Below are 23,297 nucleotides of genomic sequence, written 5' to 3'. Positions count from 1 at the left end.
TGCGTGATATGCTCAGCGTGTTAAAAGCCAAATGTAATTAATGTTACTGGTTTTACACCCTGCTAACTACTTCTACGGTTTTCGGAGACGCTGATGTGCAGGAATTTAGTCCTGCAGGAGTTCTTTTACGTGCCAGTAAATCTACCGATATGAGGCTGACGTATTTGAGCCCCTTCAACTACCACCGGACTGACCCAGCTATGGAGCAAATTGACAAGAATTTTCTCCTTTATATAAGGCAGAAATATCAATTTCTTAGTGTATCAGATAGTATTGTTTCACTAATGGTTGATGAAATCCATCTGAAACCTTACCTAGATTATACTGGTGGTAACATCCTAGGTGCTGCATATGATTCCTCAAATGCTGTTGCTAGTGCTCAAGTTTTTATGATTCAGAGTTTATTGTCGTCATTCAAAGACGTAGTACACTTACTTTCAGTCAAGAAGCTTAATGGTGAGGGTCTGTTTCAATTTATTAAGAAAGTGGTTTGTGGATTACATGCAATAGGTTTTAAGGTCATATGCATTGTAACTGACAATAATGCACTCAATAGAAGGGCTATGTCTTTTTTTGCCTCACCACCAAAATTATCAATTGTTCATAGAATGTTTTATTTTTTTAACTGGCAAGATTAAGGCCTTCAGGCCTTCTCTTTCATCTAACCAGGAACTGAAATATACATATATTGCATTGTATTACAATAACTAGATCTAATACAAATTAAATTAATAATAATACAAGAATGGTGAGATTACATTAAGATGAAATAAATTAAGATTAAATTAAGATGAAATAAATCAGATATAAAAAGGGATAAATTCTTAAAACTAATATCCTACATGTAAAAAAAAAAAAAAAAAAAAAAGGCAGTACATAGAATTTGATGTTAAAGACAAATCGGATAAGAATTTTAGACTCTCTTCCAGGACATCCATAACAATAGAATGGTTTTAAGTAGCAGCATCATGTTTACAGATGATCCTTACTGGTGCATAAAATGTCTCCAAAGTGCTTTCTTGAAAGTGCGAATAGCACTTAACCCCCTGATATTTTCGGGAAGGAGGTTCCACTCACGGCAGGCAATTACTGTGAATGATTTATCATAGATGGCAGTTCTATGGGTAGGTAAAGCAAGGATGGAATTATTAGTGGATCTGGAGTTAAGACTGTGATAAGAGGATAAGTATTTGAAATATGAAGTAAGGTAAAATGGTTGTGAAGAATGATTTTATGGAGATAGCATAGGGAACGCACAGTGCGACGGATTTCTAGTCGGGGCCAAGATAGATGGTTATATGAAGGAGTTACGTGGTCATAGTACCATAGGTTACAGACGTATCTCACACAAGCATTTTGACCACGTTGTAATCTGTTCAATAACTTGCCTCGAGCGTCTCTATAAATCGCGTCACAATAGTCGACAATAGTTTATAGGCACCCATGTGCTGATAATAATAATCGTACGGCCTCAGCTACCGTGTGCAGACATTTCAATTTGACGCCATCTGGCTGTCTGCTCGTCAATTTCGACGTTCCGTTTTACTCTAGGCCCTCTAGATGGCAGACAGAGTAAACCGGATCTCTCTTGGGCATCTGTGGCTGAGAGTTTAATGAATTTTGTCGGGTAAACACCAAATGTGTCACCAGAGATCCTTTACGTGCTGACATTGTACGACATGGAGTGTCAAATGGACTTTTTTCCGCCCTTCAAAAATCCGACTACCTCTGCCAGGTTTGAACCCGCTATCTTGGGATCCAGAGGCCGACACTCTACCACTGATCCACAGAGGCAGCTACCCATGTGATGACAACCAGCTTCTTTTCTATGTGTTAGATTCTGTTCACATTCTCAAATGTATTAGAAACAATTGGCTTAACCAAAAAGATGGTGATCAGTCGATAATGTATCCCTCATTTGAGACATCTCCACAAGAAACTGAGTTAGCAGTGGCCAAATTCTCAACCATGAAGACACTTCATGACATTGAGGGTACTCAAATTGCAAAATATGCCAACAGGCTGAACTTGAAGTCACTATTTCCTACCAATCTTGAACGTCAAAATGTAAAACTTGTACTGAATGTTTTCAATGAAATGACTATTCAGGAGCTGGAAGCTCTTGGAGAAAGCAACCATATTGTAAATTTTCAGGCAACTGCCACTTTCATTAATTTGTACATGGTGGAGTATTGTAAATGTAGGATCACCTGGCAGAGATATTCATTTTAAGGATATCTATCAAAAATCATTGTCAAATCCAAGTGATGAAAATTTCACATTTCTGGAACGTCTCTTGTGTTGGTTAGATTTCTGGAAAAATTTACCAATCGTGCAAGTGCTCTGTCAAATGAAACACATCTAGCCATATCACACACTACTCATGTATTTTTAGAAATCACTAAATACTGTTCTCAAGAGCTGAATTTCAAATACCTTTTGCCAGGTAAAATTCAAACAGATGCACTTGAAGCATGATTTGGTAAGTACAGAACAATGGCTGGGTCTCAGTACCTAATATCTCTGAGAAAAGTATTTGAAATTGCATCTAATGCTTTTGGTGAAATTGATCTGGACCTGGATTCATTTGAATGTCTCAGACTGGATGACTTGGAGGCTAGTTCCCCAGAAGTTGACCTTTACTGTGTAGATGTCAGTGAAGACCAGCTTTTATCCATTCAGGAATATTTGCCTGTTATCACATATTTGTCAGGATATTGTGTAAGAGCAGTTCTTCGAAGGTTGAAGTGTGAAATTTGTAAAACATTGCACTCGTTTTGGATAGAACATTATCATTAACAGATGATCAAGGTAATTATGAGCTTATAAAAAGTGTTGACAGGGGGGGAGGGGGTCTGCATTGTCCCAACCCAGAAGTTGTTAATGCCATTATTTTCACTTACTTGACTGTCAAGTGCTTGGTATCTGAGAAGTATGAATACATGTTTATGAAGCACCCATCACAGCAAAATTTAGTTGTAACATTGGCATTGTCTGTGATTAGAAATGAAGGTGTACTTCTTGTGGAGTTGCCATGTACTCAAGATGACCATACTCAAGAGAAAATTCTCTCTTACATTGTAAAAACAGGATGTAACACATTCCTTAACAATTATAAGAAACTTATTAATGTCCAGAGGCACATAAATACAAAGAGGAGGAAACTTTACAGTTTCATAGGTTAAGAGTACTAAATTATCTTGTAATAGTGGTTCTACAGTAAGAAGACGAAATGTTATAATGTAGGCGTACCCTGTAAACTTGGCTATTATGTTGTCATATTCCACCCTTTAGTCAGTGATAAACTGGTTCAGATATTTTCATACATGCAGTGTAGTGTAATTAAAAAAGTGTCATGTTTTCAAAGTGTTCTTCAGTTAATATAAAGTGTTCATTACTATCACAATGGCAACAGAACCAAAAGATGTATGTGTTCCTGCGAAGTAGAAAAAAATCTTAAAATTTTAAAGTACTGCCTTCATGAAGAACTTAATAGTTCACTTTCAAGCTCTATGCCAAGGTTGAAATTGAAATTAAATCACATCATGTTTTTAATGAACCTAAATCTTTGCACAGTTTCATCAATGAGTTTCCTTGAAAAATATTAGGTGCTTGCATACCCTTTTAAATGTGTCTTGTAATTTTAAGAATTAATGTCTTGCAGAGACTATGGTTTGGATGCATGATTATTTCAACAATAAAAATAGTGTGTTGGGAAGGAGGAAATGAAGGCAAAAGAGGAGTAAGAATTTGCATAGAGTAGGTTATGAATTGTGGAAATTTTAGAACAATACAAATTGGAGAGTGGTTGTATCAAAGGTGCAGCCTTCAGAAATGAAATGCCTCACTTAATGATTGGCTTTCTTTCCATATTACCATGCATGCTGTTAATTATTTCTTTAAAAAATACACTCCAAACCTTTGTATATTTCTATTGGCAATGAAAAATTATTCTTCAAACATTATCTTAATGGCCAGGGATACTTTATACCCAAGTTAAAATATTTTCAAATAGATCCTTTTAATTTTTGAGTTTGAGAGTACATAATTCAGTATTGGTATTTTCATGTAATCTGAATTTAATCAGGCATTTCTGGGCTCTAATTTTGTGATAATATTGAGCCCATGTACTCATATTCTGAGTGTATTGTAGTTGATTCACGGTTTCAAGGTTAGTCTTTTGCCATAAAAGGCTTTTCTCCCACCATCCTAATTGTATGCTAGTTGCTAAGTTAATTTGTCTTCAACAAAACATATTTTAAAATGTTCTTGTAATTTGAGCAAAATATGCACTTATTGGAATTTTTAGATTTCTTATGCTTAGAATTTTTCCTATGTTATGCCAGTTTCTAAGTTAAATTGTCTTCCGTAAAAACATATTTAACACTTTTCTTGCAATTTGAGCAAAATATGTTTAAACCAGTTTTTGTTGGAGAGAAAGAGAGCTTTTACATTAACGGAATGTGATTGACAGGGGTATTACTTGAAAAGTCAAAAATTAAGTAAATTACTGCATCTTGCCAGTAATGGAGAAAAGAAATACTGAACATCTAGGACAATTGTCGGATTATTTCACTGGAAGACTAGTGGAAAATTTCAGTGGATTGTCAGTAATGTTTGTGAAATGATTATATTATTATTCTTATTATTAAACATTGAAAATTTAGAGGGTTTAATTTCATCTAAATAACAACAAATGAGTTTAAACAAGTTTCCATGAGAAAATTCCCTAGATTAAGAATTAACAGTTCAGAAATTTGTATTGACGAAATGTTTATACAGAATAATTAAGTTCTTTAACTAAAACTATGTTACTATTGTTAAATTGTTGTATTTCCTGTTGTGAAATCCAGCATAATTTCACCATCCTCTGTGAATCATTCCCTCTTTTGTATCCTATTTTTCATATTGTAACCGATTATTTCCATTATGTATAATCTCCGATTTGTTTCTTTCTAAGTCAGCACTAAGACAGAAATATTTACCAAAATAGTAAAAATAAAATGTTCTAAATACAAAATAAAGGAAGGTTTCCGGCACGTTAAAGAGTCTTAAATGGGACGAAATTCCAGTTTACTTTGGCTTCTAATTAGTAGTATATACGAAGGACCTTAATTATTAATTCATATAATTATTTTATTTTCCAGAAAAATGTTAACTGATTAACATAGGTTATTACTAATCACCAAGGGTCATAAAATTATTATTATTATTATTATATAAAAAATAGTAACAATCAAATTAAAACCCCTTACTATCAATCTGAACTTTTACTATATTTGCAGAAAACGAAGTTCGCTATCTCTCCCTCTTTTTTATGCTTTAATTGGTCTCGGTACAACTGAAATAAATGTATTACCAATATGGTTTAATACCCTGAAAGAGCATCTTTTGAAAACATTTTGTAAAGCACCCAAGTTCTCATCTTCAAAGTAATTCGTTCAACAACCAGTGAAGTGCCGTTGCGCGCTTCGGGAGTGACTACCTATCCTTGTGACGTCATCAGCCGTGCTGTGAGGCTTGTAGTATTAGTAGGTATTGGGAAGGCCACCAGACCGCTGGGACAAAGACATCTGCAAAATCACCTGAATTAATTGACAAAACCTCGCTCAAGATCGCTGTAAGTGAAGGCAACTCCTCAATACTTACCTAAGTTTCAGATTTCAAGAGGCCACATCAGTTATTGATAGAACTGGCTGATTGTGATTGAATCAGTGACTGTAGTTTATTCACATTGGAATAGCTTCAACATTTGAATGGTTTGAAATGTATTAAATCTAAAATTTTATTGTTCATTACAAAATATTTTTTTCCTCCTGATGGTTGTGGCTATTTGGAGAAGCTCCACAAGTAGGATGCTAATTAGTTTATTCAGTACATTAAAATTTTAAATAATTAGGAATTTATCTTTATTTCCATGAGACATGTTTCACCTTTCATTGAAGGGATCATCAATCACAGTACTTACTACCTCAAGGCATAAATCAGGTACCTGATTTGTAATTAAATTGCAATTACTAAGAAATAATATTGACATATTACAGTAGGGATAGTCAGTGAGAAAAACAATGTTCATTGGTAATATGGATAATCAGCCGTTGGCTGTAATTACCAGTTGTGAAGGATAACAGCGTCAAAATGTTAGGGTATGTCTTACAAAGGTTAATTTAACATATTTACATGGGGGCAGTCTAAAGGAAAGATAAGTGACTGGCACCAATAGGCAAGACCACAGAGTATTTAACAGTGTCCAGCAGCAGTGGTCCGTCTGAAATATTAACGTCACACTATCAGAAATGTTATGAAAATGTTACTAAAATTTCAATGAGAAAAACAATGTTCATTAATAATATGTAGTTAAAAAGGATTATATTAACATATTTTCATGAGGGCAGTCTAAGGTAAAACATACAAGTAATCGGCATCAGTGCGTAAGACCACAGGGCATTTTAACAGTGTCCAGCAGTTGTGGTCTGACGTGAATCACTGACGCTACTCTGTTAGAAAATTTAGGAACTTACAAGCTTATAATATATATTTACAAGGAGCAGTTTAGGGAGAAAGGATACAAATGTCTGGCACGATGTGCATAACAGTAATTTCTGCCGTTGGTTGATGATCACAGTATTGACAGGGTAACTACACAGTAATATTGACATTACTATTGACAAGGCAACTATATAGTAATGTGCAGCAGTGATAAAAAATATTCCAACGTCTTTTGAGATTGCCAAATGAGGCACCATTAGGAGAGAGTCATATTGAAAGCTGTCTGGTTGAAGTCCCGGGTTCATGAATATGGCTTCATAAGCAACGGTGGATTTGGCTGGCCTGGAAGGAAATTTGATTGGGTGTCGTAATGTTTAGGCATAATTTCGGTATAGTTGAAAAGAAAGGTCGTTAAGTATATGGTGCATTGTGAATGGCAACAATGACGGCCGTTATTTGTTGACATGTATTTTCGGGGAACATGTTGCGGGGTTAGAATCACTCACTTAAACTGAGTTTTGTTAACTTTTTGGTAACTTTGAATGTTACGTGAAAAATACCAGCATGAGAATGGTTTATAAGACTTTAAACGGAGGTATTGTCGTAATTGAAAACATGAAGAACATCAGGACGAAGTTTTGGTTTGTGAGCTTGCCTAGTGAAATAGAATGGAGTTTATATTTGGCGTAATCCACAGTGGAGGGATCAAATGAGAAAGCACACTACGACAAAGTTGGAGTATCACGGCTAGGACGAGTGATCTTCAATTCTGTTTGTGAAGTGGAGCTGTAGTGGCACGCCATGTTGGTTCTGGTGCGTGCTGGATGCTAGCTCGTTGTTAAAAGCTGTGGTGGATGGAGTGGAAATTATCTGTAATTGAGATATTATTATTAAATTTGTGTTTAAAAGAAAGGATCTAGGTAAGTAAAGAAGAGTAAATGTTAGTATTACATACCCGATATGCCGCTGAGAAGCTACTTGTTCGGGGTAAGTGTTGACTGACTATGAAAGAAGATCAGCCAGTATTCTGTGCATGTGTTTGTGCGTTCATGGTGGAGAGGTGGAGGGCGTTTGGGAGGAAAGAGCTATGGGCTTCAAGATCACTCGCAGAGGAGAGTTGGCGGAAAGGCGGGAGGTAGAGTGGAGCGACGAGGTTGTATGCGTGTTGGGAGTGCAGGTTAATATGGTATTGAGATAGAAAAAAAGAAGTAGGGGGAGTGTATGTCTCAAAAATTACGTGGATAGTGTTGTCTATTTTCTATATGCAGTTCAGATTTGATTTATGTGTGTTGGGTGGTGGTGTGTTTTTGAAGGTGTTATGGTTCTTACTTCTTGTATCCATGAGGTCATAGTGGAGGGGAAATGCTGTCATTGCATAGGGGGGAGTTGTTGGGAAGGGGGTGGTAGGGAGAGGGGAGTGTCTGTCAACATGTTGGGCGAGTTAGTTGATGTGGTATTAAAGATTTTAGAAAAGTTGTTGTATTTAAATTAATTTTTTTAAGTAAAATGGGAATTTGATCATAAAGGGGGCTTTTTATATCTATTACATCATTGAGGTTTTTGTCTTTATTGAAGTGTTGGTCTAGAAAGATGTATAGGTTTTCAAATTCAGTCATTAGTCTGCCTTTCTCAATTCTTTTTAAGATTTTTAAATCTTGTTCTATTCTGGTGAAGTGGTGGCCAGTGTCCGTCATGTGGGTACTCATTGTGGAAAATTTATTATGTTTTTGGGCGTTGAAGTGTTTTGAATATCGAGTTTGGAAGGTCCAGCCAGTTTGTCCGATGTACGAACGATTACATTGTGAACAGCTGAGTCTGTAAGTACCTGAGCCTGCAAAGCGGTTATTTTTTAGGTAACAATGTTTTGGTTACAAAATATGTTCTGATTTGTGTTCTGTGTTTTGAAAGTGATGTTGACATGTTTTTTAAGGGGGTTGGCTATCTGATGGATGACTGGATTAGTTTATGTGAAAGTTGCATACTTGGGTTTTTTATTGGGGAAGGTTGTGTTTTTAGTTTTACTTTGTTGATAATTTTATTGATCATGTTGGTGTTGAAGCCGTTGAATTTGGCTATTCCTTTTATGTAATCAAGTTCTTTTTTTTAAATTGTTAGGCAGAAGGGGAATTTTTAAATCTGTATATATTAAACTGTAGTAAGAGGCTTGTTTATGGGAGTTGGGGTGCAATGAATTATTTGTTAGCGAAGTGAAGGAGGGTTTTCTGGAGATCTGAAAGTCAAATTTGTTGTCCATTCGTATGATGTTGATGTCTAAAAAGTTAATAGAACTGCTGTTCTCGTCTTCCTTTGTGAATTTTATATTGTTGTCTAAAGTGTTTAAAAATGTGAGGATGTTGTCGCTGCTATTGCATTGTTTGTCGATGATGACTAAAGTAATACCAATACAAATGGTCCGTTATTGGACATTATGAATTTTGCAGCTAACTCACTCCTGGTTGCCAGCGTTTCGCCACCATGTGCTAGGTTGGGCTCATCAGTTTGTACTTAGCACACCTACAAAGACGCATGGCTAGTGCATACCATCGAGGCCACTGTGTAGGCTAATTGGAGCCACCAGCAGTTAGCTGGAAAATTTTTAATATCCAAGAATGGATCATTTATATTGGTATTATAAATTTACTTGTTCGGGACAAATATTTCAGATTCCCTATGGGAATCAGCATCTATATCAGACGACTAAAGTGTCGTCAACATAACGGAGCCAAAGATGAAGACCATTAATGTTATTTATTATTTTATTGTGTTCTAAATTGTCCATGTAGATGTTCACTAAAATTCCAGAAGTACAGTCTCCCATGACTAAACCATTTTGGTGGTATATCTTCTTGTTGAATGTGAAGTAATTATTGTTCAATACAAAAGTTAATACTTTAATAAATTCTTAGATTTCAATTTTGCTTAGTCCACTGTGTTTGGAGAGGTTATTTTTTATGATGCTGATGGTTTCAGTAACTGGGATGTTCGGATACATGTTAGTGATATCAAAGGAACATAGAATGTGGTTTGGTAGCAGTGTAAATTTAAGGTTTCACATAGGTCAATCAAGTTTTTAATGGGGTTTTTGTTGTTGAATTTGTAATGTTTTTTGAGAAAGTAGTGCAGAAATCTTGATGCTTTGTATGTTGGACTGCCTCTACTGTTAATAAGTGGTCGGATGGGGATGTTTCTTTGTGGATTTTGGGTGAGGCTTTGGCTGTGGGTAACCTTGGATTTGTATTGATTAGTTTAAAGATTTCATGGTCATTTAGGAGGAAAGTTGAATTTTTGAGAAGTGTTTTCAAACTGAGTTGTATTTTTGATATAGGATCTTTGTTGATGATAGTGTAGGTTGTGTCAGAAAATAATTCTTCGTTTTTTTTAAATGTAGTCTTGTTTGTCAATGAGTACAGTCGTATTAACTTTGTCGGCTTTTGTCACTATAACATTATTGGTGTTAATTTTGGTCTTCAAATTATGGATCTGTTTTGCTGGTTTTTATTTCTTTAACTAGGGTGGGCAGTTTCTTTCGTATCTGACATCATTTTGTTTTTCTAAGGTGATTTGTTTATTAAAGTTTTATTCTACCTCTGCGATAGTGGTGGCTAGGTCATCCATCGATCATATGGGGGTTAGGCCAATTATGTTTTAAGCCTCGGTTTAGGAGGCTCGTTTCATTGTCGCAGAAGGTGGTATCATATAAGTTAATGGTAGTAGGGGTATTGTTTGAAATAGTGGATGTAGTCTTGATGTTCTTATTGTGGTCTGATGTGTTTAGTTTAGTTCCCTTCAGATGAGCTAGTTTGAGGTTTAATGTTTTTGGTTTCTTTTCCAGTACATTTGTTAATTTATTATCGGCATGTTTTAGGATTGATTGCCGTTTGTTCGGGGATAAATATTGGGCAATGGTTAAGTGTGTTTGATAACTGTAAACTTGTAACTTAATATACTAGAGAATATTTATATAGATATCAACCAATATAACAATCCCGTGCACAACTTGAATGAAATCAGTGAAAAGAAAAATATATTATTGGAAACCTTTGTTCTGCTTATCTGTGAACAGTTTATTAATAAAAACGAGTTTCACTACTGACATTCTAGAACAAGACCCGCCCTTCCTTCAACACGCTCCTCCCGTGACTCACCTCGTCCCTCCCCCTTCGCCCTCCCTCTCCATTCTCCCACCCAATCGCATCGGCACAGATACATGTAAGCCACACACAAGCTTAGTTGTCAATGTGACCTGAGACTGACAAGGTCATTTCCATTCAAGACGACAACTTTTATTTACAAGTAAGTTCAATGAGTTTTCTTTTCTTACATTTTTTTTAAAACTTGTTTTTCAGCCACTCATAATTCCTTTTCTCATTACAGATGTCACACACATTTTAATCCATGTTTTTGATGGTCTCACTACACTGTTTAGCACAGTGTTTTCATTTTAACAGTCAGAAAGTTTTATTTGACAATCAAGAATGACCCATCAGACGAGGACTTTGTACCTCAATATGTTTTAAATTCATTAATCATGATCACTGTCATTTCACTTCATGAAGATTTTTAATTTGTTTGTATTATGTAATTATTGTTCTGCTACAGAAGATGGCCTTGAGAATAGGCTGAAACATGTATAGACTTTGTTTCATCTAACGGATGAGTTGATTTGTATTTTATAAATACTTTTATTCGTGAAGTAAAATAACTGTAAATTCAAAAATGATTTTTTTTTTTTTTTTTTTTTTTCTGTACAGTTGTTTAATTTTGTTTTTCAACCAGATGTTATTAACTTTGTTTTGAGTTTTTGTTAAATTATGAGATGGAATGTTTTTCCTTCGTAGTGGTTTCAAAAATTTAGGTACTAAACTTAGTTTAACACATTCTTTCAGGAAATTAACATCTTTGGAAATTTTGCTGATTTTGACCCTGAGGTTTAGGTACTCGTTGGTTTTCACTGTAGCCTGGTTGGCTTTGACGTTGCAAGTGATAAATATCATTGTGGATCCGTGTTGAAGATACTGTATGTAGGATGCTAATTGGTTTATAATATCACTTATTCAATACATTAAAATTTTGAACAATTAGAAATTTATCTTTGTTTCCATATGAGACATGTTTCACCTTTCATTGAAGGCATCATCATTTACAGTACTACTTCAAGACATAAATCAGGTACCTGATTTGTAATTAAATTGTAATTACTAAGAAATAATACTGACATATTACAGTAGGGATAGTCAATGAGAAAAACGATGTTCTGTGGTAATATGGATACCAACATATCAGCCGTTGGCTGTAATTACCAGTTGTGAAGGATAGTAGCATTAAAATGTTAGGGTATGTCTTACAAAGGTCTAGGATACAGTGTAGGACTTAAGTGCCCTCACTTCGACTTCATGTATGTCGCTTTCCACTCTTCAGCGTGCCGATAAAACAAATGCCTAGACCTTGCTTAGCAACAACTGTACACAAGCTGCATCTCTCAAGATCAATCTTTTAATGAGTCATCCCTCAAGATTTTATGTTGGATTAAGCTTTTTAAGTTATTTACCATCAATTCGTCTTTTTACGTGATTACAGCACAGCAGGAATATACAAGACTGTCACGTTACAAAAGAACTTCTGAATTTATTTCTTCATAAAAAGTGTTGATATTTCTACGTACATACTTTTGACTGTGAATAACATCTTATATTTGTTATGTGTGTTTATAATTGTTTATGGTTTAGTCCTTTTGCCCTGTTCTCTTAATCGGCTGATGGAGAATTTCAATGTATCGAAACTGATCCCAAAGTTAACATGTTGTAACTTAATATTGGTACAACTTAATAACTGTGTATTGAAAAGGTGGAACCTCTATACTTTCTTTTTAGTACTGGATTTGACTCTTGTGATCCATGGGGTTGAAGTATATGCCACCATATGAAAGGCTCCTTCCCTTATTGAAATTTTGAAAGGAGCCTTATTTAGTTTCTTGATCTTAGAAATAATCTAATAATACTTGATTGGGCTGCCTTTTATTAACCTGATCCAGATACGCACAGATGTTAATGATGTGTGTTATCTTATCAAAAGTATCCAGACACCTATTTGAAACAGTCCTCTAAGCAGATGTTAATGATGTGTGTTATTTTATCAAAAGTATCCAGACACCTATTTGAAACAGTCCTCTAAGCATTTCCCACTCTTGGCCTTTCTCATGTGTTGGAAGTGGGAAATGGCAGACCATTTTTCCTACAGTGCTGTACTAAGCATAACTAGTTGTATGGATCATTAACAAAAGAGTGTTCTGATGCATTTCATCCGATATTATATTGACATAAATCTTATGGCTGGGGGTCATCCGAAAATTTGTGGAATGCGACAAAATGTGCCCGGAAGTAAAGTCACATTAGTCGTTACCATAGGCCTTGGTCACCTAAAATGCTGCGGCTGTGTATTTGTATAAATAGTGTGTGTTGAAATGGAAAATGTACTGTCAGTGATGCCACGTTAGTCGTTACCGTAGGCCATGGTTGCCAAAGACGATCTGTGAAATGATGCAAAAAGAAAGAATTCGTTATCAGTATTTCAGTTTCATTTATTGAAAGACATATTCATGATCAGCTTTTTGCAAAGGGAATTTTTATTTATTTATTTTTAGAGTGATGCTTTTACGGCGCATAATTGTAGACATGATATGTCACTGATGCTAGTTAGTGTTTTAGCTCCCAAGTATATCATAATTGATTGATGTATGTTCTCAAAGAGGTGGCTGAAATCTGAGTGCAAATACTTTCTGTTTCTCAACTAGATTTTGGCTCTCCAGTGTTGATAGTTCCATGGTATGTGCTGCAGGAGTTGGATCGGTTAAAGGATGGCCGATACAAAGCCAAGCTGGCAACGAGAGCCCGAAAAGCTGTTACCTTTCTCCACAACAACTTGGGCAAGCATCCAAGGCTTAAAGGTATGTCTACCTATTTGCTGATTAAGTCAAGTTTATTCTTTGAGTGGTGGTGTATACGAAATAAATACAGGGAAACCTTGTTAGTGCGTTCCTCATTAACACGATTTCCCGCTTACCACATCGTAAATTCAAAGTCCCATTTCTCATCGTATTAAATCTATATAAAAATACCTCGCTTATTGAATCACAAAGTCTCACTTTTATCACTTAAGTACAGTCACGCTTTTCCTAGCCATGAAAATATTATTTATCATCCTTTGTGAAAGGAACATTGTTTCCAACTCGGGTAAGAAAGAGCCTTTGCTACAGTTGCATCATGGAGAAATTTCTTGAATACCTGAACTTCGTAGGATAAGTTGCACCTTTGAGGACAAAGCCGTTAGCCTTAGGATTATTCAGTTTTGCTTGCCAGTTAGCAACGAGATTCCTGAATAACACAGTGAGCCTGTTTGTGCTTGGATTTAGCATTCCATTAAATTAGAAATTGATTTGATTTTTTGTTGAGTGGTATATTTGTTTTCTGATATCCTGCATCTGGATTATGAACATAATCATGTGAAGTTGACTAGCGTGGTGCAAATTTTTTCTTGCAACAGCCTAGTTGTGGATTCAGAAAAAGTCATGAAATTCCTTAATAATGGGGACAAAATTTAAATCGATCCAAAAGTGGACTGGCACGCACATCTTTAAGCAGGCAGAGGTAGTGTGGATATTGAAACTCGCACCTTTGATTTTCGACTCTATTATTCGAGTTAGTCGTATTGAAGTTTTGACGGTTTCAAAATGGCGGCCAAAGTCTCCGTCGCCCAGGGTCGAGTGTAACCTCCAGTTCATTGTCTAAGAATGTGACCAGAAATTAATGTTTAATAACGCACTGCTACAAAATAAACAGCTTTTACTAACGTTTGCTTTTAGTAAGAATGTGATCTTCAATAATACTTTGATATTTTTATTGGCCTCCATACAAATGTTTTCATATTTTTGCTCTGTTTTTTTTCACACCTTTCAGTACACTGTTATTTTATAATCCCCAGCAGAAACGGTTTTCATATTTGTTCTCTTGTCTTTTTCATGCCTTTAATATACTCCTCTCATGTTTAGAAACGGTACGTATAGTTTTCATTGTACCTGCGAATACATGATGTCAAAAATGCCATTGTGTTGGAAAAAGATGTATCTAGTGTTTCCATATCCCTGTGGAATAGTTTTCATTCGTGTATTTAGTAGTACGTTTTCTCGCTTAACATGTTCTTTTTCCTTGCCCCCTGCAGACACTTCTTAATGAGGTTTTACTGTAACTGGATAAACGCATTGATTGGTCGGCGTGGAAAGAGGAAGCAGTAGCAAGAAGAATCAAGGACTAACATGAAAATACGCTAAGACAAGGACGGTCTCCATGTTTTCGTACATTGCTGTCTTCACATGGACAGACTCTTTCCTCATCCGTCCCAATTCTTCATCTGTTACTTCTCGCCACAACAAACAGTTTTCTTGCCATATCAGGTTAATGGGCATTATCCCTCATTTAGGGACCATTATGACATGGGAAGGATGGCTGGTTTGTAGTTTCCTTTTCCCCGTGTTTATCCAGCTTTTCTTCCCACATCAAGACTGAATTTCTTTCAGGATGATCTGTCATAGAGTTTTAATGCTTGGTGCAGTTAGGAAACAGGAATGAGCTCTTCGGGGACTGAGGATAAATATACTGTACTGTGCATAGAATCCTAATTATTAGGACTGATGAGGAGAGAACCCATCTGTGTGCAGCCGTGAAGATTTTCTGTTACTCCCTCTTCTCACCCTGACCAGTCATTATGTTTATCATAATGTGTGTCTTTATCTTTCCATATAATTATGTTTCTCTTTGTCACTTGTTTCATAACCTACAGTTTTCATAATGATTCGTATTGAAAGATAATTATTGCAGATATATGAGGTAATATGTCTAATCAATACATTACACTTGAAAACTAAGATCTAATTTAACATCTGTCTATTCTACCTTAATTTTTCATTAATTGTTTTTATATACAAGTGTTCAACAAATTACTAATAGTTCTTCGAAACAGTAGTTTATATTCATTGAAGTATACCAACAGATTATGAGAATTTTTAAGCGTTGTGTTACATCCTCAAGACAGTGACTTATTTTAGTGTATATTGAATATTAGATCAAACTATTTTCAAGTATTATGCCATCTGTTTTTATTATAATTAGTTTTTTAAATGTTTTAAGACCTTATGGCTGATGATGGCCTAACATCAATAGGTCCGGAACTAGTAACATAATTCAAATAAATTGAAGTACTAATTTTATATTGTATTGATTGGGTGGTTTATCTCATTTATCTACAATAATCATATTGTCATCAATACGGAGCATGAAAATTACAAACTTTGAAAGACAAATTGTAATTCAAATAGAGGAAAGAAAAGGTTCCACGTAGTCAGTACAATTTTATTAATAATGTAAATGCTTGAAACATTCTGAGCAGTCAACTTGACAAAATCCATTTTTTAAATTTTAATGATGGAATGCATTGCTAAGATAGATCAGGTTTATTTTTCAGAAATGTTTTAAGCATTTACATTATTTTAAGAAATTGTATAGGTGGAACCCTTTCTTTTCTCTGTTTGATTTCTCACTTGTTTGTCGCTTCCATTGCTTATAAAAAAGGACTGTTCCCTCTAGGTCAGTCTGTGTCGGAAGCAAATCTTACTAAAGAGACTACTCCAGATGATGGTATTTTAGATTGCTGTCTACAGAAAGTGCCTAGAGTGGTAAGTATGATCACGGTTGTTGAATGCAGAGTATGATTTTGTTTGGCAACATTTTAAACTTTGAAAGATGATGATGGTTGATGTTAAAAGGGACCAAATATAGAGGTCATTGACCCCTAGCATTGAAAGAAATACCTCGTGTATTAATAATCTTTCAAGCACAAGTCAACTTGACAAAATCTATTTTTCTTATTTTAATGATGGAATGCAGTGCTAAGATAGATCGGGTTTATTTTTCAGAAAACCATGGATTTAAAGTTTTCATTATGAGCCAGTTTTGCATTGCATTATTTCAAAACGAAAGACGAACAAGGTGCATAGATATCAGAAAACAAAGATTAAAGATTAGCTTAATGTGTTCTTTATTTTCTGTAAATGAAAAGGCTGTCTTCATTCATTAGTTTCACATTCTACCACTGACTCTAAAATAACTCAGGGTAATGGTCAGATTTCTTATGTGAATAAGAAGCTATTGAAAAAATAAAGTATCCTCAAGCCCTTGAAATGAATCAACATGAGCAAAAGCAAAGTCATCTCTTTACAGGCCTTAGAGGGTTAGAGTAGTTAGCTGCCAAAAAACCTGTCAGTAAGTGCTGGAGTAGAGACAAGCGAGATCATCATTTAGATAAGTTTCAGATTTCAAGTTCCTACTATTATGTCTTCTGGTATGGGCTAGAATAAATTTGGTAGGTACTTTCATTGACCTGTCTGTCTCACTCATCCTTGGCTTTGACAATATGAAAGTGACAGAGGTTTTGTTGTAACCTATGGCTTTATTGAGAGGTAAATCCAATATAAAATTGATAACTCTAAAAATCAGTAATATACAAACAACATTAATAATGTACAGATGTATTAGGCGGCAGCCCTGAAAATTATATTCCGTGGTTTCTCATATTCGCACCAGGCAAATGCTGGGGCTGTACCGTAATTAAGGCCATGGCCACTTTCCTGTCCTATCGTCGCCATAAGACCTATCTGTGTTGGTGCTATGTAAAGTCAGTTGTTAAGATGTATTAGGAAACAAAGTCTTGTTTCCTCTTGTTCCTGGCTGTTCAGTATAGGGCTGGTAAATTTCCTTGTTATTGTTTGGTTGAGTCCTGTGCACTGAAGTCTGTGTTTTGAGACCATCACTAATCCAGTACTTTTGCAGATTGAGCAGTTTTCCATTGGCTATATTTTGATTCTTGCTAGATGTGCAACTAAGAAGTCATGTCCTGTTCCCAGTATGAAGTGACAGAGTTATGAGCAATGCTAGTAATACCGTTCCTTATGTAGCCAGTCCCTGCTATGAATGGTGTGAAAATATCGCTCATAGTGTCTGTTGGTGCATGCATTTCAGTGGTCTTGGCAGACTGATTGATATGTAATAGCAACTTCTGGCCCCGTGAGGAAAACAATGTGAAACTACATCACTCCTCATTTCCCTAGTATGCTTCTTCAGTGACACCTAGGCTGACAGCTGTTGGCGGAGCTGTGGAGGATCAAACCAGTCTTCGGGCTGAATACCCAACATACAAGTATTAAACAGAAATAAACCTAAATATTTGAGTGTGACTTGATAGAATCGTATGATGTTCTTTCAAGAACGAAACTTGTCATTCTTTGTTTAATAGTTGTATTTTTATTCATTGTTTAATAATGTGTTTTTCTACAGGTATGTTATAGTGCAATATTATATTTTACTTGTGTGTTTGACAGACTGGAAAGCTTTCAAGTTACGTGTATATACCTTAAAAAATTACTTCAAACCACTGTGCCTGAATGTTTACAGCATTCATTGCATCTGATATTGCCCCTTCCTGGTCTTTCATTGAACGTGTAGAGGTGCAAAATCTGCACTGAAGCAAAGAGAGACAGTCATTTCAATAAATAGTGAAGGCATATCAGCTTCCAAACAAAAACGTTTAGATATCAACAGCAGAGGCACCCAAACAAACACTGCACAGAATTAGCTGCAGAAAGTCTGCATTCTCAGTGTCAGAATTATGCCTTAGAAGAACCATTACATTTAGGATTGTATTCAAGAACAAGACCTTGAGGCAAAATTGACTTTGTACGCACCAATGTCACCATTTTGCTACTCCTAGTCGAGACTTTGCGGAAAGTAGACTTCGGTGGAGACTTTGCGTCAAAGTAGCCAATGGCCCGTGCTTTGACTTCACAAAGTCGACTGTACAGGATCATACATTGGTGGACATTCTAAACGTAATTCAGTTTGTGAAAGATTTTGAATACGTCCAGGAGTTTATCTAAGCCCTTCATATTCCTCGTCGAGTTATACGAGCTGTAATAATTTATGATTTTCATTTTCCATGTTGATTTCCCAGTTTCAGTAACCGGAACTTTATTAGCACTTCCCACCTAATCAACACTGTACAAATATGATTGAATTTTTCTTCTACCTTATTAGAAGTAGGACTAGTTTCCAACTTGCTATACCCATTGTAAAATGTCACCAACCAACCTTTTTGGGCATACTTTCAGAGCATTGCATCACAAGGATTGGCTGCGTTAGGAATGACATTAAAAGCATTTCTTATAAATGAGTTGCATATTGTCAAAGCTTAAGGTTAGACTGAAATAGCTTAATGAAAGTAACAAACTTGTTCAAGCTCTTACCACCTTTGTAAACATTATATATCACCAGAGATGGATCTGGGTAACTTTTAACACTCTCGTGTTGACACTCCCTAATGATTGGATACATGGACTTCATCTTGGTGAGCAAGGGTTGGCTACCACGGGGCCCTTAACTGACTCCTGGCATTGCTTTCACTTGTGCCAGGCTCCTCACTTTCATAATCCTATCCGACCTCCCTTGATCAACTCTTCTTCTCTTTCTACCGCGACGCTATTAGAGCATTCGAAGGTTAGGGATTCTTTCGTTTTCATGTCCTTGATGGCCCTTGGCTTTCTTTGGCCGATACTTTGTTTTTCAAAGTGTTGGACCTCTTTCATTTTTTCTGACTGATTAGTGTTATATAGAGGATGGTTGCCTAGTTGTACTTCCTCTTGAAACAATCACCACTACCAACCACTTTCATTTTGGCTTCCAGTTACTTGCGTCAGAGTCCCCGCATGATCAGTTCGTGTTCTTTTTCAGCTTGGTGGTATTAGGTTTATGAGGCCTAGGGAGTCTTTCACTTTCATGCCCTTCATGGCCCTCCTCCCCCCCCCTTTTTTTTCCCCCCCATACCCTCATTCCTTGAAGCGTCGGACCTCTTCCATTTCCCTTCTGATTAGTATTAATAGAGGATGGCTGCCCGCTGGTACTTCCTCTTAAAAAAACTATCACCACAACCATCATCAGTAAATGTCATACCGGGTGAGTTGGCCTGCGGTTAGGGGCGTGCACCTATGAGCTTGCATCTGGGAGATAGTGGGTTTGAACCCCACTGTCGGAAGCCCTGAAGATGGTTTTCCGTGGTTTTCCATTTTCACACCAGGAAAATGCTGGGGTTGTACCTTAATTAAGGCCTTAGCCGCTTCCTTCACACTCATTGGCCTTTCCCCATCCCATGGTCACCATAAGACCTATCTGTCGGTGTGACGTAAAACAAATTGTATATATAGTAAATGTCATATGCTGCTGCTGCTGCTCCAGTTTTGGCTGTAAGTAGTCTCATTCCTTTATTTATTTTTTTTTTTAATTATTATTACTTGCTGCCACCTCTGGCCAGTTTGTGAATGATTTATTTATAGACTTTTTCGTGTGGCTTATATCTATGGTAAGGTTAACATGTTTTTTTTTTTTCCATCATCACTATTTCTAAGGACAGATATGAACACAAGTAAAATCTACTTTTGTATGGTATTGTGTCCTAGTTTGTCACATGATTTTATTGTATTGTACAAATTTTAAAGGATATAGATACTCGTTCTATTTGCATATTTAAAAGCATCCATTTTACTTACCTGCTGCTTACGTCATGTTACCACTTTCATGACTCAAGAGCACCTTCATTCTTTTCTGTTCCCATGTGTTCGTACAACAGGTTTTCCTTCCATTCCTGACACTGAAGGATGATTGGCGTAAAGAACGAACTATAGCAGATTCTTTTGCACCTTGCCATGGGAAGGAAAACTCTTTCCACATAGAAACATTTACTGCATTTACTTGCTTGTAAGCCCCCCCCCCCCCCCTGCTTTTTCCTATTTCCAGTGCTGAAAAATCGAAGAGGGTCTTATATGCGCATATATACAAAATTAAGAGCATACAAAATATCCATTAAATAACTATACATACGAACCTCCTCGAAAATATATTTCAAATCAAAAAATATATTATTCAGACTTCAAAAAGTTCCAATATGGACCATTATTAGCCTGATATAAATCTAACACAGTTGCGGCAAGTATCCACACACGGTAGGGTAGGCCTAATTTCACGTTCACTGCATCTGAAATAAACGGAAAACACCATTTGGGACATTCTTCTTAAAAATTAAAATTAGGTGTATTATTAGGGGAGAAAGTTTCAAAATAAACATAAATTGCATTTACCTGTTAATCATTTCCACCATTTCCATAGCTCTTAGCAATTTCACGTGCCTTAATTTCTAGCATTTCACGAAACGCTGTCGCTGCTGTTCTTGATTTCCTTTATCCGCACCAACACCTTCTTATCCAATTTGTAATATTTACCAGTTTGCTGTCCGCAAAAAGATCTAACATTCTTTTTCGTGACATTAGTTTTTCTTGTTGTTTTCACCAATATCTGATCATGTTTGGTTGAATAGCGAATTCATGCACGTCCCGCACACTATTCTTGTCGGCAAACATACATTTAGTTTAAAAGAAACAGAATAACTTTTATGCTTACTGATATTGACAATACCAGTCATAGTGGTACTCAACTAATTCCAATGGTATCGTAACTTTCCCTGACTACCAGCAGGTTACTGTAATTTGACTAATTGACCACTGCCTGATAAAGTGTATTGACAAAGGCAAGAGTGAGAGGGATGGCTCAAGGTGACTGGCTGGCTTGGAAAGCAGTCTTGGAGCAGGGGCTTCAGAGTTATTTTTGTAATAGCAGCTAGCCACAACCTTTCTCCCAGTTATGAAAGAATGCAGTTTCTTGTACTGTCATCCATAAAGTAACCTACGGTAACAGCACTTTGTACCGTGTACTCCCGATGTTTAATGCAAGAACGTCTGCAGAATACCGTATCAAAAAATAGCAGTAATCTGATCATTTCCAATTATACAGTGCCTAGTTAAAGGAAATCTGTAGTAAACACTCATCGTTAGTCACCTGTATTTCTGGTTAATGTGCAAGGCAAAATTTACTTTTCAGAATCAATATAACACATATCACTAGAATGTAAATGTATAATTTTTCTTCATGAAAGTGGTGGTGATTATTGTTTTAAGAGAAAGCACAACTGTTGTTGCTGTATGTCCAGAAGTCACTGAAACCTGAAGTTGCTCTGCTGGTTTTTGGTAGAGATTTTCATGGCCTGCATTGAAGTTTTGCATCAGTGTAGTCTAATCTTCCTTCTGTTAACACCGTAAAGTCTTCATGTATGTTTCTGCTTTAGCATTGAACAAGTACTCTCAAACTTATTCACAAGATCATGAATTGAAGTTCTGGAAGTAGGCAATTGCCCAGAGAACCTCCTGAAAAACTACACACAATCACAGCTAGCCAAATTGTATTTATAACAAAATTTACATACAAAAATACGTTGCTTTAAAGGTAACTGTCTTTCCATCCTCACAAATGAACACGGACTACTTTCTACAGCGCAAGAAGTGTGGAAGCAAGCCAGACAGCCAGTTAGGCTGTAGGTGTGGGAGAAGTCGGCCAACTGCATGCAAGCAGTCAGGTTTTTATATGAAAAACTCTGTACGTTACTGATTCAATTGTCTTCCTGGCTATTTTTCTTCACTTGCATCTTCATTCTAGTCATTCGGTACATTTTATATCATTAATTTCATGTCATGTCAGGCCAACGATGTCGAAGTTAGACTCCTTAAAGCAACAGTCATCAGCATGGTACGAGAGGCAGTGGATACAGACACAAAACCCAAACAGTAATGCCATGCTGAACACATGACACTCTATACCTGCAAGCGGTATGACTGGGTAGCGGTTGTCTTAACAGGCCGGTGCCCTTAATAAGATGATATTTGTTGATTTGGCTCAGACTGTTGAGGCGCTGGCCTTCTGACACCAACTTTGCAGGTTCGATCCTGGCTATTCTTATTCTTATTCTTCCTTTATTCATGGGGTCTCTTTAAAAAGTTCCTTTTAACGTCGACCTCTAATATCTTTTTGTACCATGTGTTTTCCTTCATCCCCACCTAGTTATACCTGCTCCTTTCACAAAGTTGCAGGTCGTCCTTATCGCGTCTCCTCGGATGTTTCTTCTCTCTTCACCAGGTGATCCCAGTGTGGAGATTCTGATTCTTCACAGCGCCTCACATTCAGAGAGTATGTGTTCAGCTGATTCTTCCACATCGTTACATTTCCTATATACATTGTCTCTTATTACTCCAATTCTGTGTAGGTGCTTTTTAAGATGGCAGTGTCAGTCAGCAGTCCTACTACCCATCTTATATTTACCCTTTTGAGTTCCAGCAGTTCCTTAGTATGCTTCTTGTTTGGGCTCTTTATTAATTCTTTTGCAAGCCTGCATCCTGGAACATTTTTCCAGTTTTCCATTTGTTCCTTTTGTGCCTATTTACCTATGTAAAGTTGGGTTTGTCTATAAGAGATCCCACATACTGGTTTTGGGCCCACAAAAGGTGTTTCTGACCCTTTACTTGCCAGTTAATCTGCTTTTTTCATTATCTTCTATGACTGCTTGTCCATGTATCCATATTTTTTAATAACATTGTACTCTGAGAGCTTCAGGAGATGGGTATGACAATACCTAACAATTCTGGGTGTAACCCAGACAGCTTCAAGCGCCTTAATGGCTGCTGGGCTATCTGTAAATATAAAAATGTTCTTATCTCTGTAGTTCATTTTCAGGTTTTCCTCAAGGCTTGTAATGATGGCTATCACTTCAGCTTCGAAAACTGTGGTGTGTCTGCCTAGGCTCATTTGAATTGATCTCTCACGTCTTTCCCC

General features: G+C 36.4%; 1 protein-coding gene across 4 annotated transcripts in view; it reads left to right on the top strand.

The window, feature by feature from the left end:
* The window catches only part of Swt1 (Swt1 RNA endoribonuclease), a 241,258-nt gene that overhangs the window by 95,176 nt on the left and 122,785 nt on the right, over positions 1–23,297 (top strand). For all 4 annotated transcript variants that reach the window (XM_067156738.2, XM_067156736.2, XM_067156737.2 and 1 more), the window contains exons 8-9: positions 13,280–13,432; positions 16,125–16,213. In XM_067156738.2, the coding sequence (XP_067012839.2) occupies positions 13,280–13,432; positions 16,125–16,213 (242 nt within the window). The remainder of the gene's footprint in view (positions 1–13,279; positions 13,433–16,124; positions 16,214–23,297) is intronic.

This window comes from Anabrus simplex, chromosome 12, assembly GCF_040414725.1.
Source record: "Anabrus simplex isolate iqAnaSimp1 chromosome 12, ASM4041472v1, whole genome shotgun sequence".
Lineage (NCBI taxonomy): Eukaryota > Metazoa > Arthropoda > Insecta > Orthoptera > Tettigoniidae > Anabrus > Anabrus simplex.
Note: the sequence above shows the minus strand (reverse complement) of the source record. Positions and strands in the feature narration are given on the sequence as shown.